The sequence below is a fragment of the Onychomys torridus genome, chromosome 8, assembly GCF_903995425.1.
Source record: "Onychomys torridus chromosome 8, mOncTor1.1, whole genome shotgun sequence".
Classification (NCBI taxonomy): Eukaryota; Metazoa; Chordata; class Mammalia; order Rodentia; family Cricetidae; genus Onychomys; species Onychomys torridus.
Window position 1 is genome coordinate 88,321,988 of NC_050450.1, and position 14,968 is coordinate 88,336,955.

Below are 14,968 nucleotides of genomic sequence, written 5' to 3' on the forward strand. Positions count from 1 at the left end.
AGTTAAAGACAGCCAGAGCTATGTAGTGAGACTAACCCTGTCGCACACCACTATACCTGGCATTTAGGCTGTGTAAGTGACCTAAAGACGAATTAAAGTATGCAGCCCACCTTTAATCCCAGCACCTCAGGAGTAGAAGCAGAAGGATCAGGAGTTCAAGGTCATTCTTATCTAAGTAGAGAGTTTGAGACTAGCCTAAGACTGCCTCATAGGATGGGTGTGGTGGTGCATGCCTTTAACACCAGCACTCAGAAGGTAGACACAGATGGATCTCCATGAATCTGAGGCCAGCCTGGTCTACACATCAAGTTCCTGGAAAGCCAGGGTTGTACAATGAGACCCTCTCTGAAGAAAAACAGTCTGGGTCTAGAGAGATAGCTCAGTAGTTAAGAGTGCTGGGTGCTCTTCAGAGGACCTAGGTTTGGTTCCCAGCACCCACATGGCAGCTCATAACTGTCTGTAGCTCTAATTTGAGAGCATCTGATGCCCTCCTCCAGCCTCCATAGCATCAGGCATGCACGTGGTGCACAGATACACACGTAGGTAAAACACTCAGGTATATAAAAATAAACAACTAATTTTTAAAGTTTTATGGGGCGGTTCACTAGCTAAAGACACTTGTTGCTGAGCCGGGCGGTGGTGGCACACACCTGTAATCCCAGCACCACTTGGGAGGCAGAGGCAGGTGGATCTCTGTGAGTTCGAGGCCAGCCTGGTCTACAGAGCTAGTCCAGGACAGGCCCCAAAGCTATAGAGAAACCCTGTCTCGGAAAAAAAAAAAAAAAAGACACTTGTTGCCAAGTCTGATAACCTGAATTCAGCCCCTAGGACCTATAGGGTGAAAGGAGAGAGATGACTCCTTGCTAGCTGCCCTCTGACCTCTGCTCCTACACCACGGGCACCCATGACCACACACAGGCACACAAAAATAAACCTCAAAAATGTAGTAAAAAAATTTTTAGAAGAAAAAATAATTAAAAAAAAAAAACCAAAAAGAATAAAAGAAAAATAAGGCATATGCTAGGATGTGTTCCGGTTAAAGGCAAATACTGTACCACTTTATTTTATTTTATTTTTATTTTTTTAAAGATTTATTTATTTATTATGTATACAGAAGAGGGCACCAGATCTCATTACAGATGGTATGGGCCACCATGTGGGTGCTGGGAATTGAACTCAGGACCTCTGGAAGGGCAGTCGGTGCTCTTAACCTCTGAGCCATACTCTGGTTTCTCTTCAGATTGTATAAATCTTTCGCCTTTTACTGTACCACTTTATATAAGGCAATTCAGCATCCTCAGATTTGGGTAGCCAAGGATGCCAAGGACAACCGTGCATATACCACCTTGCTTCACAGGTAGAAAAACTAAGACCCAAAATGTTCAAGTGCCTTGCCTTAAGGCCAGCTCGGGAACCTGAGCCTGGAATTCCAAAGTGTCCTTTGCCTAGTCTCTTCACTCACCCAAATGCTCATTCTGCATGTAGACCCCTGTCTGCATGCCCGGCCTCACCCCCAGGGGCTGCAAAATCCCCAAACAATAAAGATGTGAAGCCTTGCCGGAGAAGCGGAACCTCAGACGCACAGGTGGCTGTTGGGTGAGAGAGGAGGGGGAGCCCAGGAGAGGCTCACGAAGGAATGGAGGCATCCATGCCCTCTCTGGATGCAGCTGGGCCTCTGACGGTGGGCACAAAGGGAGCATCTCTGCCTGAGAACAACGTCCGGGCTGCCACCCCTGTGACCCTGCCACCCCCAGTCAGAGGGTAAGATGCCCATATTGACAGGAACACCTCACAGGTGTCGCTCTTAGTCCCATCACATCCTCAGAGCCCCAGCTGCCGGGCAAGGCTGAGTCATCACCAACCTTTCCCTTTCCGCTATTAAGAACCAATTAGGAAGCTGAGGCATAAGCCTGTCTGACAGCGGTTTTAGCTCATCAATAATGGTTCAGGTTGTGTGGGTGGGCAGGAGCGAGCCAGGCGCTGCGGGGGATTGAGACTGGAGCCCCGTCTCCAGGGAACATTCACCCTAATGGAGTTCCCTGAAAATGGTGCCTCTTTCTGTACCACTGGGCTCTCAACTCATCCAGACAAGGAAAGTACTAGACATATTTACCTCTTATCCAAGAGAGGGTCTTGTTACCTGGACCCGCGCTCTAAACTAGTGCTCCATAATGAGATTAAATTTGGAATATTTGGAGTCTGGGTAGGGTTTTTTTCTGTTTTTGTGGTGCTAGGGATAAAACCTGGGGTTTTATGCCAGCTGCATAAGCAGTCTACTACTGATCTACATTTCCAGCCAGATTTAAAATATTTGAAAAGTCAAGAACATTTCCTGTTGGCCAGCAAGAAGGTTAAGATGTTTGCTGCCAAGCCTGACTACCTGGGTTTAAGCCCCATGATTCACATGGTGGAAGGAGAGAACTGCCTCTCACAAGCTGTCCTCTTACCTCCATTCACAAGCCATAGCCACATACACCCACCCGAAATAAACAAACAAACAAATAAATAAATAATATGTCATTTAAAGCTGGGTGTTGTGGTGCTTGCCTTTAGTCCCAGGATGGTCCAGCTGGTGTGGTTCCAGGCTCCCATTGGTCCCTGGTCCAGAGGATGCATCCTGTAGCTGCGGCTTCCAAGAAGCTTCAGTGAAGGCAGCCAGAGCCAGCACTAAGATCAGCATGCACACGCACAGACGAGGCATCTTGTCTGAAAAGGGGAGAGAGGTGGGCCTCAAGAGGGGGCTATCCCTTACCTGGTGGCGGACGCCTTTAACCCCAGCTCTCCAGAGGCAGAGGCAAGCGGGTCTATGTGAGTTCTTTATGTGCATGGATTCAGGCTGGAGAGTGTTCCTCTACATGGGCCTCAGTTTCTTCATTGGGGAATAGTCACAATAACACTTAGGTCCTAGGATCGTGGCGGAGAGTAACTACATTCATTCCTGCAGAGGGCTTACCTGCCTGGCACAGCCATGGTCATATTGTGATGACAGGGACAGGGGTCACATGGAGGACCTAAGTCTCAGGGTCTGGTTTGCAACTTTACAGGCCCAGAAAGTGGACTCTGAGGTCACCCAGCAGGTCAGTGTTGGTTTTCACCCTTGGCCTCCTGCACAGTGGTAAGTAATAGCCTTTGGAGGCTCAGCTTCCAGAGACTTCATTCCTGCTACCTCCTCCAGTGACAATTAAATGGGGCTTGCTCTTGAAGGACAGACAATCTTGGAGTCACAAAGTGATGCTTCGATGGGGATTACCCCCCACTAGGACCTGGAGGAGGGCACTCCCAAGTGTGCTAAGTGTGTGAATGGGCCTTCTCACGTTCCCCTCCACCCCTGCCCTGTAAGGCAGGTGTGAACGAATCCCATTTCACAGAGAAGGCTAACTGAAGTTCAGAGTAGGCAAAGGGGGAAATGTGCAAATTGTATTACATTTCCACGGGTGATGTGCAAAGTGCTTTATGTCCTCACCATCCCAAGACCCGCCCTCAAGTCATCTCCCTCACTGTTGGGAGGGGAAAACATCTCAACACCTAGAAAAGGGGAGGGCTAGAAATCTTCCCTTTTTTATCAAACCACCAGCCTTTGTGAGCAGGACATGTAGGACGAACTCCTGCGGGAGAGGGCTATGCCTCTCATCTTTGAAGAGGACCCGTATTATGCACACTTTGCAGTGCCTACAGTGACAGTCACCACTGCTGAATAGGAGACAAGCCGCTGCTTATAATAATTGCCATCCCTCTAGCTGGGGGAAGAACAGCCAGGGGCATAACCTGATCCACAGGCAGAAATCAACCTGGCTCTTCCGAAGGCTTGTAATTTCCAGTTACCATAGCAACACCAGCATCTCCATCCCCTAGGATGCAAGAAGAGCTGCTCTCACCCTGTCTTTTCTCCCAACCCCCTCCTATCCCTCCCATCTCTGAGATTCTTGTGATTCAGTTAATTGCTGTCAATGCCTGTGCTGGGTTTTGTCATTTATTATTTTTTACTTATTCCGTCTGCTGAGTCACCGCGCCCTGCTCTGGATTAGAGTGGTTATTCACTAGAACATTTGGGTGCTGGTTGCCATGGACACGGTGCAGCCAGCATCCTTCATCACCTGTTAATTCTCAGCAAGGCCGGCTGTGAGCGTGGGTACCACTGCCCTTATACAAGACCCAAGGGACATCAAAGCTCCCCAAGACAAGAAGAGGGGCCCAATGACTGACGAACAAAAGCAATTATCTAATCTCAGCTATGAAAAAAACATCAAAAACAGCCTAGAGCTTGTTATAACCTTGAAAACCCCATTCAGGCAGGAATTTATCAAATAAACCAAGAAATGTATCATTTTCTTTTCTGGTACATCTTTGAAAAATACCTTTGTTCACTATTTTAAGATGTGTTTTTCATGTTGCAAAGTTATTAATTCTTTATACAAATTACCATCTACCCCTGAAAGCAAAATGGAGGAGTCTTGAAATGCAAGACGCTCAAGGAACTGGTTCTGGTAGGGAGCTGTCAAAGGGCCTGGTTAGGCAGCAGACCCAGAGAGAGGGTACAGGAGGGGTGGACAGATCCAGCCCAACATAGAAAGCACAGGGAGACAGGAGATGCTGAGGGTTCTCCACAGTAAAGGAAGCATAAAGGGGTTCCAAGGCAACCAACATGACGCTCTCAGCAGAAAGAGCAAACCCATCAGTCCATGCCCCATTGCTCCTGATAACTACAACACATCCTGTTTTCAAAAGCCCCGTGGAGGGGACATCGATCAATAAGTCACTCTCTATTCACAAACTACCTGTCCATCAAGCATCAACACATGGGGACTTGCGAATCTTAGGTCATTCGGTGCATTCTCTTCTTCTACCCTCTCCTCCCCTCCCCGCCCCATGGGATGAAGTCCAATGGAAGACTTGGAAGCCTGTGACCCAAGGGATACAATAGAATGAGCCATTCTGGAACCCAGAGAGTCTGTCTCCTGTCTGCCCCCTCCCCGTTTCAGCCCTTCCTTTCCCCCCACATCCTGAATGAAAAACTGATTGACAGCTCCGTGACAGGGTGGGGCAGGGTGGCAGGTTATACCTACACCCCACGCCCATTTCTCTTGCTGTGGGGGGTCTGGCCTCACCTGGAAGGAGGGCTTTATAAGGCAGGCCTGGAGCAGCATGCTGAGCAGAGCAGACCCAGCCGCCACAACAGCCATCTATCCACCAGCTCTGCAGGTGAGAAACTGGGAAGGTACAGCAGGGATGAGAGCTGACAGGCCCTCTTCCCACAGAGGCTCCAGGCCATGGCTCCAACCTGGGCTCTCACCTTGGGGTCTCCAGAGGTGAGGCTGTTTCCTTTGCCTAGGGTGGACCTGAGTCTCCTCCCTAAGGCCACTTTGATGTCCTCGATTCCCACCTGCCATTCAGCCTCACTCAGGACGCAGCCCTGACCCTGGGACTCCTGCCAGCTGGAGAAATGAGCCAGTAAGGGCTTTCCCCCCCCCCCCCCCGACCCCACTGCTAAGATGAGAAAATTGAGGCCTAGAGGCTAGGTATCGCTAGCCCAAAGTCATAGAATTTAATAGGCAGGGCTAAGACTGGAACCCATCTTTCATTTCCTAGGCCAGCACTACCTAAAAGAACATTCCATGGTAATGGGAAGGCTTTGCATCTACATTGTGCTGGTTTGAAGGCAGAACATTTTTATAATAATTCATTTATATTTAAAGAGCCGTAAGGCACTAATGACTACCATATCCATCAACCCGTGTGGCTCATATTGGACAGAATGGCTCTTGACAGCACTGATTTTTTTTTCTTTTTTTTCTTTTTGGTTTTTCCAGACAGGGTTTCTCTGTGTAATAATCCTGGCTGTCCTGGAGCATGTTTTATAAACCAGGCTGGCCTCGAACTCAGAGACCTGTCTGCCTCTGCCTCCCAAGTTCTGGGATTAAAGGCGTGTGCCAACTGCCGCCCAGTGCTAATATCTTTTAATATACATTTATCCTACAGAGGAAAGAGATATATATATGTGTGTGTGTGTGTATATATATACATATGTGTGTGTGTGTGTGTGTGTGTGTGTATCAAGTCAAAAGAACAGGTGAGGTTTGGAACTTGATGCTTGTTTGGGCACCCCACTTTAGGTTCATGCTGTGGTTTCCCCAAACTCGTCCACCCTCCTGCTTAGCAGCCAATGTTGGGTTTAAATGTTTTTCTCAGCTGCGTAAGTACAGTTGTAGGTTGTTCATCAGCTAAACACAGCAGAGCCTCTCCTCCAAGGTTGCCTAGCAACAGTGTGGCCCATCCCCCAATGGACAGGCTGGTGGTCTCCAAGTGGCAGTGTGTGGTCTGTAACTTCCTTGAGTATTTGTGCACCTTTGTGGTCTCTATTTAAAATTTCACTCTCAGTTCCAAGACTAAATCATCCAGGAGCCATTGGACCCAGCCTCATCTGGCAGAGTGGTCTGGGAAACACTGCTCTATGGTCATTGTGGGTTTTCTCTCTTGTTTTTGAAAGTGTGTGTGTGTGTGTGTGTGTGTGTGTGTGTGTGTGTGTGTGTACATTTGAGTAGCAATGCCAGTGCCCATGTGGAGGTCAGAGGAGGTCTATTGCTCTACACCTTATTCCATTGAGACAGGGTCTCTCTGTCTCTGTAAATCTGAAGGTTGAATATTTTATTTTGTCTATTCTTTCTTTCTTTCTCTCTCTCTCTCTCTCTCTCTCTCTCTCTCTCTCTCTCTCTCTCTCTCTTTCTTTTTCTAGACAGGGTTTCTCTATATGTAGCCCTGGCTTTCCTGGAACTCATTCTGTAGACCAGGCTGGCCTTGAACTCACAGAGATCCACCTGCTCTGCCTGATAGGTGCTGGGATTAAAGGCGTGCTCCACCACACTCAGTGAATCCCTTGCCTGGTAGCCAGCAACACCCAGAAATCCTTTCTCTGCCCTCTTCTTCAATACTGGGATTACAGGAACATCCAGCTTTATACGTGGTCCTGGGGGCCTGAACTTAGGTTCTTATGCTCACAGAGCAAATGCCCTCACCCACTGAGCCACCTCCCCAACCCCCATACTAGGTTTTTATTTTCCCCAAGCACTGGCTGTCACTGAGTGGATAAAGAAGAAAGGCATGCCAGGCGGTGGTGGCGCATGCCTGTAATCCTAGCATTCGGGAGGCAGAGCCAGGTGGATCTCTGTGAGTTCGAGGCCAGCCTGGTCTACAAAGCGAGTTCCAGGACAGCCTCCAAAGCTACAGAGAAACCCTGTCTTGAAAAACCAAAAAAAAAAAAAAGAGTAAAGGAAAGATCTGGGGCCCTGGGTTGCTGGCAGGTATGGAAGAAGAGAAACTGAGGACTGGCTTGCCTTTCTGCACAGTGTTGCTCACCTGTAGCCAGACAACTTAGAGCCTGTCTGGTCTAGCCCTTTTCCTCTGGGTCTGTATGGGATAGCCCCTACTTTTTCTGTTTGTTTCTCAAGACAGGGTTTCTCTGTGCAGCCCTGGCTGTCCTGGAACTCACTCTGTAGACCAGACTGGCCTCGAACTCACAGAGACCCGCCTGCCTCTACCTCTGGAGAGCTGGGGTTAAAGGCGTGTGCGCCACCACTGCCAGGTAAGGGATAGCCCCCTCTTGAGGCCCGCCTCTCTCCCCTTTTCAGACAAGATGCCTCGACTGTGCGTGTGCATGCTGATCTTAGTGCTGGCTCTGGCTGCCTTCACTGAAGCTTCTTGGAAGCCCCACTCCCAGCTACAGGATGCATCCTCTGGACCAGGGACCAACAGGGGCCTGGAACCACACCAGCTGGACCAGCTGGGCCCAGCCTCTCACCATCGAAGGCAGCTGGGGCCACAGGGTCCTCAATACTTCATAACAGGTAGGAGCCGCTGACCCAGTCAGATTTGGCCATGGCTCCCCCATCCTGGCCCCACAATTTCCTGGAGACTAGGCCTCTCCCTCTCCATTCTCATTTCCTGTCACCTCCTCAGACCTGTCCAAGAAGCAGAGGCCACGGATGGAGGAGGAAGAAGAGGCATATGGATGGATGGACTTTGGCCGCCGCAGTGCCGAGGAAGAGGACCCTCGGAACTAGCGACAATCATCCAGAGCCCAACCATCTCCAGCCACGCCCAGCTCAGTCCTTGCAAAACATAAAACAATAAACTAGCTTCCAGTGTATCACTGAGTCATGTGGTGTGCTTGACTAGAGAGGGGTTGAGGCAGGGGGCAGACCTGCACTCCACTTCTCCCTCCTGCTTCTGAGTGGTAGAGACCAGAGAGTAGCAGCGATCAGGACTCTACCTGCGTGGGGCTGCAGAGATGGTCAGAGGTTAAAAGTGCTTCCTGCTCTTTCAGAGGATCCTGATTTGGTTCTCAGCATCCATATCAGGTGGCCTGTAACCCCAGTTCCAGGGAATCGAACCTTCTTCTCACCTCCATGGACACTGGCACTCTCATGCACCTACACATAGAAACAGATCGTTAAAAAACCAAAATATCTTCAAAACAAAATATAAGATGAATCAAAATGTGTCACTCTTAGTTTAAACCTCCCAAGGCCACCCATTCCATTTACAGTGAGCCTGGGACTCCGTTCTAAAGCCCTGTGCTGGCTCAGCTGCCTTCTTCCTGCCCTGGAGAATCCAGTCTTCCGCCTCTTTTCTTTTCCTTTCCTCACACAGACACATCATGCTCTTTCCGGCTCCTTGGTCCTCATTGTTCCCAGCTCCTGGAATGTTCTCCTCTCAGACCAAACATGGCAGGCTCCCCTTCCTCCTCGAGGTGTCCCCCGGAGATCTGCCCTTTCTGCTCCTTGTCCTTCATACACATTTCACATATGCAGTTGGTTTCTTGCCCACGTCTGCCTTCTCAGCAAGTGGGAAGCCAGGCTTGGGGCCACATGTCCCTCTTCCTGATAGGTCCCTGCCAGACTCGCAGGTGAATGACTGGCATAGTTTTTGTATCTTATCCTTAGTCTTTTCTTGTTCTTTTGCCTGTCAACAGATTGCTAGCCATCAACCCAACGACTAAAGAGAAGGATTCTTGCCTCTACCCATCAGAGGTTCACAGCTAGAGCTCTGGAATAAAAGACCTCAAGAGAAAAGCAAACAAGTCCACCAAACTAGGCTGTATGTTGAGCTCGGGAGGGGCTCAGATGTGTACCTCACAGCGATGTCTCAGAGTACAGGCTGTCAGCATCTTCATCAAAGAACAATTCATCTGTGGAGAGATGAGTGTGGCCACGGGCCTCTGAGGGTGGTGAACTATGTGGGCCACGTGTAGGAAATAAAATAGGGGCAATAAAGCAGATTAATAAAATCTGTCAAGCACACCGTTTGATGGCATTCTCAGCTTGAAGAGGGTTTGGACTTGTCTCCAGTGACAGACTTTCATCCTTGGCAGAATGCAGAAGTTTGTTTTGTTTTGTTTTTAAGGCAATCCTTTTTTATTTTTTTAAATATTCTTTTATTTTTGTGTACACATGTGCCTGCATGTATGTTTGTACATTCAGGAACCCTTGCAAGTCAGAAGAAGCATTGGATCCCCTAGAACTGGAGTTACAGACAGTTGTGAGCTGCCAAGTGGGTGCTGGGAATTGAACCGGGGTTCCTCTGGAAGAGCAGCCAATGTTCCTAACCACTGAGCTATCTCTCCATCCCCTGGATGCTGAAGTTCTGCTTCTGGGCAGCTATCGGAAAGGCAGGAAGCCTTATTTGGAGCTTCATCCTCTTATCTGCCTGCAGTTTAAAAGAGTCCATATGCCAGGGAGGTATTGCAAGCTGCCGACATGAGAAACAAGATGTAAGGTACTGGCAACTTATAGACAAACAGAAATGGGTTAATTTAAGATATAAGAACTAGATAGCAAGAAGCCTGCCATGGCCATACAGTTTGTAAGCAATATAAGTTTCTATGTGTTTACTTGGTTGGGTCTCAGTATCTGGTGGGTGAGAGAGATTTGTCCTGACTGTGGGCCAGGCAGGAAAACTCTAACTACAGGGAGGCTCATGTTTGGGTATTTCTAATTGCCTCTGGCACCTTCTCTCAGCTCAGTGGTTAAGAGTGCTTACTTCGGGGTTGGGGATCTAGCTCAGTGGTAGAGTGCTTGCCTAGCAAGCGCAAGGCCCTGGATTCGATCCTCAGCTCCACCAAACAAACAAACAAACAAAGTGCTTACTGCTCTTTCAGAGGATCCTGGCTATAGACCATTGCTTTGGCCAAACTGGAACTCTGGGGAGCTTAGTACTCCAGCTGCATCTCTCCACCAATGACAGAGACAAGTTGTAAGATAATTATCAGTGCTTCCCACATTTTGAATGGCGGGACTCTGAGGCATGTCCCACCGTCTCCCAGACTTTCTCCAGCAGAGCTCTTCAGTTTCCACAGTGACATAGTTTGCTCAGTGACATTCTCTGTTGGCTTCCTCCCCTTCCAAATCTCAAATCCTCTCACTCCTACTAGTGTTCCTGGGGACCACCACCCAAATAAAATGCCTGAAATCCTGGCTTCAAAGCAACCAAATGGGCTGAAGCCAGGACCCAAGCAAAGTCTCCTCTACTGAAGTCCCAGGGGAAAGGGAGTGGGACATGGAGAGGGTAGCCTTTAACGTCCAGCCTTCTCTAGATCCCCTGCGCTGGAAGAATCTCTACCTTGCTCAAGGTGAACAGTGTCCCCTGCACTGACCTTTCCAAGGCCTCTATCTCAGTCAGGGTTCCTATTGCTGCTACGAAACACCATGGCCAAAAGCAAGTTGGACAGGAAAGGGTTTATTTAGCCCTCACTTCAGCATTGCTGTTCATCACCAAAGGAAGTCAGGACAAGAACTCAAACAGGGAAGGAACCTGGAGGCAGGAGCTGATGCAGAGGCCCTGGAGGGGTGCTGCTTACTGGCTTGCTTTCCCTGGCTTGCTCACCCTGATTTCTTATAGAACCCAGGACCACCAGCCCAGGAATGGTAGCACACACTATGTGCTGGACCCTCCCCATTGATCACTAATTGAGAAAATGTCTTACAGCTGGATCTCACGGAGGCATTTCCTCAATTGAGGCTCCTTCCCCTCTGATGACTCTAGCTTGTGTCAAGTTGACACACAAAACCAGTCAGTAGAGCCTCCTAGAGGCAGACCTTTCAGAAGACGGCACATCTTCACAAGGTCTGAACCTGCCTCCTTCAGGGCCTCTAAACCAGAAACTAAGACCAAGCTTGAGCATGTGGGGAAACATTGTCCTGGGCAGGAGAGAAAGGCCTACTGACTTCAAAATTTGGCGGGACCAGAGTAATCTAGAGAGATGCACCAGGAGGAGCTAGGAGAACCCATAAAGGAGTAGGCTTTTGAAGCTGTGGACCACTACAGTGGACCTAAGCGAGTAGAGCGGAGGGCTTGGCACCTGGACAGCATCTTCATGTGACTTGAGTTTCACTCTAGCAAGGACATCTGGAGCCGGTATTCATGTCTTCCTGAGACAACTGCCTTGAAGCTTGGACAAAACAATGGTCTATAAGAACTGCATTGAAGATGTCAAAATTGTTTCGGCAGAGTTTTGAGAAAGGGTCAAAAAGCTGAGAGGTGGGCATGATAGAGCAGATTTATTGTGTAAGATGAAGGAATCCCCAGAGGATGGAGTACTCTGGAGGGTACAAGGGCACTCCTTTCCCAGAGGACATAGGAATTCCATAGAGAGGGAAGTGAAGTACCACTGAGATTGTCCCAGAGATATCGCTAACGAAGTACCACACAGGATGCCCAAAAGCCATGTACTGTCCCCAAGTTCTGGAGACGTGTCGGCCTGAGACCCACATGTTGGCAGAGTTGGTTCCTTCTTGGAGTGGTGAGGGAGAATCTGTTTGTCTTTCTCCTAATGTCTGATGGCTTGTTGGCAGTCTTTGGCATTGTTCAGATTGTAGGTCTCTTGTCTCTATCCATATATAGTGTTTGTGCAATGCCCCCCCCCGCCCCCGTGTGTGTGTGTGTGTGTGTGTGTGTGTGTGTGTGTGTGTGTGTATGTGTGTGTGTGTGTGTATGTGTGTGTGTTAATGTTTACCAAGGATACCAGTCACATAGATTATAGCACACCCTAATGATTTCATCTTAACTAATGACATCTGCATTGATCCTATTCCAAAAGCCACCTTCTGAGATACTGGGGATTAGATCTGTACCTAAATTGGGGAGGAGTTACTGGGCATGGAGGCTCATACTTGTAATCTCACACTCTAGAACCTGAAGCAGGAGAATTGCCCTGAATTCAAGGCCAGCCTAGGCTATACAGTAAGGCCTTCTCAAAACATAAAATAGGTGCTGAGAAAGATCAGCAGTTAAGAGCGGACCGTTCTTCCAGAGAACCTGGGTTTGATTCCTAGTACTCACATCTTGGCTCGTGACTGTACTTCCAGCTCCAGGGGATCTGACACTCTCTTCTGACATCTGGGGGCACCAGGCATGCACGTGGTACACTTACATATGTACAGCTCAGACACTCATACATATAAAATCCATCTAAAAATCTCTGTAAAGATCTAGGCCATGGTTGACGCAGGAGCTGCTGCTGCAGACCTGGACTCGTTAGTACCATAGGGGAGGGCAGAGGGACGAAACAGAGACGAAGCAGCAGCAGTACCATCACCATCACTGACCAGGTAGACTTTACTATCACAGCAAGGCTAAACCAAAGGGGCAAGCAGGGGGTTCCAGCTGCAGGCTTGACCGTAGCAGCCTCTACCATGGTGATTGTATACGTCAAAGAGATGAAGAGCAGAGGAGCCGAAGGCTGATGCCAGCTGCTGAGCTGGAAAATCGTGATCCTTTGCCTGGCTTCCAAATCCACTTGGGTTCCCAGAATAGCCACTAATCAGGGGAAAGAGCCCCACCCAGAGTTCCCAAGCTAAGCTATTGAACACAGAGCCTGAGCCAACACTTACCCCCAGAGAGCCAGAAGGCCATGGTGTTTCCATCCATGGTAGAGAGGTGGCACAGAGAGGCCGGTAGAGCCCCACATGAGTGTCTGGCCATAGGTGCAGCGAGTTCTTAGACATACCGTGTCGTTTCTTAGTCTAGGAACATGTAATTTGGACAGACAAACATGACAGCTGGCAGAACATCCATCATAATTCCCTGCAGTGTGGAATAGGAATCATCAAGCCCCTGAAGCTGCCCTCATAGTACCACGTGCCAGGTGAAACAGCAGAGTCTCGTCCTTAAAGACTTAAGGGAGATAGGAGTGATGTGCCCCATTATACTGTCCAGGCCTGGGTCCTGGATGGATAAGACGGACCATTGCCATTCTGGGAACTACTGCAAACATCAGCAACAACAATCATGAATACAGATAAGCTGATGTCACTAGAACAGATGAGCACAACCTCTGATACACGCTGACCTAATGAAAACGCATTTTCCATCCTGTCGAGAAGGATCGGAAAGAGTTCTCACCCAGCCAGAACAGACCGCAGTCCATGCTCAAACAAGTCATGTTTGGAATCAGTGTCAAAGCACCTGTGGTATCCAGGGACGTCAGACTGTCTGCACAGTCCCAAGAGGAGACAAACAGGGAGGACCCCAGGCTGGCAAGCTCTTTCTTATAGGGCCAGATCAGAAATAGTTTAGGCTTAGCAAGGCAAGCCTACCTTAAGAGGCAAAGTCAAGGGAGGGAGGGAGAGTCTCTGGGAAGAATTTTATGGTTGCTGTTGGCACACGTCTGTAATGACAGCACTTGAGAGATTGAGAGGGGTTGGAAGTACAAGGTCAGCCTGGACTCCATAGTAATACTCTCCTCCTCAAAATAATTACAATTTTATGTACTAAGATTTTTCTTTGGGCCACAAATAACAATGAGACTTATTAATTATTAATTATGAAAGTTTGGCCTTTAGCTTAGGCTTATTTTCAAACTTAATTAACCCATATTTTTATTGATCTACATTCTACCATGTGGCTTTTACCTCTATCCCATTCTGAGTATAGGACATGCTCCATGTGTGGCTGGCATCTTTCATGTGCCTAGACTCATCTCCTACATTTCTGTCACATCTCCTTAGGAAAAGTTAGCTGGAGCAGGGCAATGTAGCTCAGTTGGTAGAGTGCTCATCACACATGCACAAAGCCTGGCTTCAGTCCCCACCAGTCTATAAACAGCAGAATGGTATACACTTATAATCCCAGACTGGGAAGCCAGGGGCAGGAGGATCAGAAGTTGACGATCAAACTTGACTATATATGGAGTTTGAGCCTACAAGAGACTCAGTCTCAAAAAAAGTAAAATATAAAATTACAGGGCTAGGGATGTAGCTCCATGGTAGAGCACTGCCTGAGCATGTGCAAGGCCCCGGGCCCAATCTCCAGCACCACAAAAGATAAAGTTACAACTGCTTCTTGGCCATGTCTGGGTCTTCCTATCTGCGAGCCAAAGAAGAAAGTGAATGACCCTCAGAGGTTACTGTACCTGCATTCCATGAGGGAAAGCCTCTCGTCAGGGACAAGAAGGATCATGTCGGGGATTCATCGGCCTGACCTGGGGGAGAGGGCTGCTCTTGGTGTTTTTAGTCTCATAACTGTAAGTAGGAAATTCAAACAAACCGGCCTGATGCAGGCAGCACGACCCAGCTTCAGCTCGCTCAGGAGTGCAGATCTAGGTCACCCCACCAGGAAGGTAACGTGGACCAGCCAAAGAGCTCCCTGGGAGGAGAATGTGGAGCAGCAGAGGAAGGACATGACAGCTACCATTTAGGGTTCGTTGGAGTGATGACCACAGCTTATACCATGTATCTTCTGGTTGCCTTTTGTTTTCATTTGGTTTTTGAGACAAGCTCTCGCCGTATAGCTCTGGCTGGCTAGAACGGGCTGACCTCCACCTCACAGAGATCCACCTGTCCCTTTAATCCATTGTGGGATTAAAGACATTCGCCACCATACCCAGCAAGTAATTACATGTATTTATTTATGTATGTATATATGTATATATGTGTATGTGTGTGTGTGTGTGTGTGTGTGTGTGTGTGTGTGTGTGTGT

At 48.6% G+C, this 14,968-nt stretch overlaps 1 protein-coding gene across 2 annotated transcripts; it reads left to right on the forward strand.

Moving 5' to 3' along the window:
- Positions 1-1,620: 1,620 nt before the first annotated feature.
- On the forward strand, positions 1,621-8,140 carry Gast (gastrin). Of its 2 annotated transcripts, XM_036198179.1 has the most exons (4): positions 1,621-1,761; positions 3,045-3,115; positions 7,623-7,838; positions 7,951-8,140. In XM_036198179.1, the coding sequence occupies exons 1-4, from the start codon at positions 1,637-1,639 to the stop codon at positions 8,052-8,054; spliced, it is 516 nt and encodes a 171-aa protein (XP_036054072.1). In that variant the 5' UTR covers positions 1,621-1,636; the 3' UTR covers positions 8,055-8,140. The 2 variants fall into 2 exon arrangements, with proteins under 2 accessions (XP_036054072.1, XP_036054073.1); XM_036198180.1 differs by lacking the exon at positions 3,045-3,115 and having other exon boundaries at positions 1,721-1,761.
- Positions 8,141-14,968: the final 6,828 nt, after the last annotated feature.

Coding starts and splice junctions, on each gene's coding strand:
- Gast (XM_036198179.1), top strand. CDS start 1,637: ATGGAGGCATCCATGCCCTCTCTGGATGCAGCTGGGCCTCTGACGGTG. Junction 1,762..3,044: donor CTGCCACCCCCAGTCAGAGG/GTAAGATGCCCA, acceptor GCAACTTTACAG/GCCCAGAAAGTGGACTCTGA. Junction 3,116..7,622: donor CCTTGGCCTCCTGCACAGTG/GTAAGTAATAGC, acceptor TCCCCTTTTCAG/ACAAGATGCCTCGACTGTGC.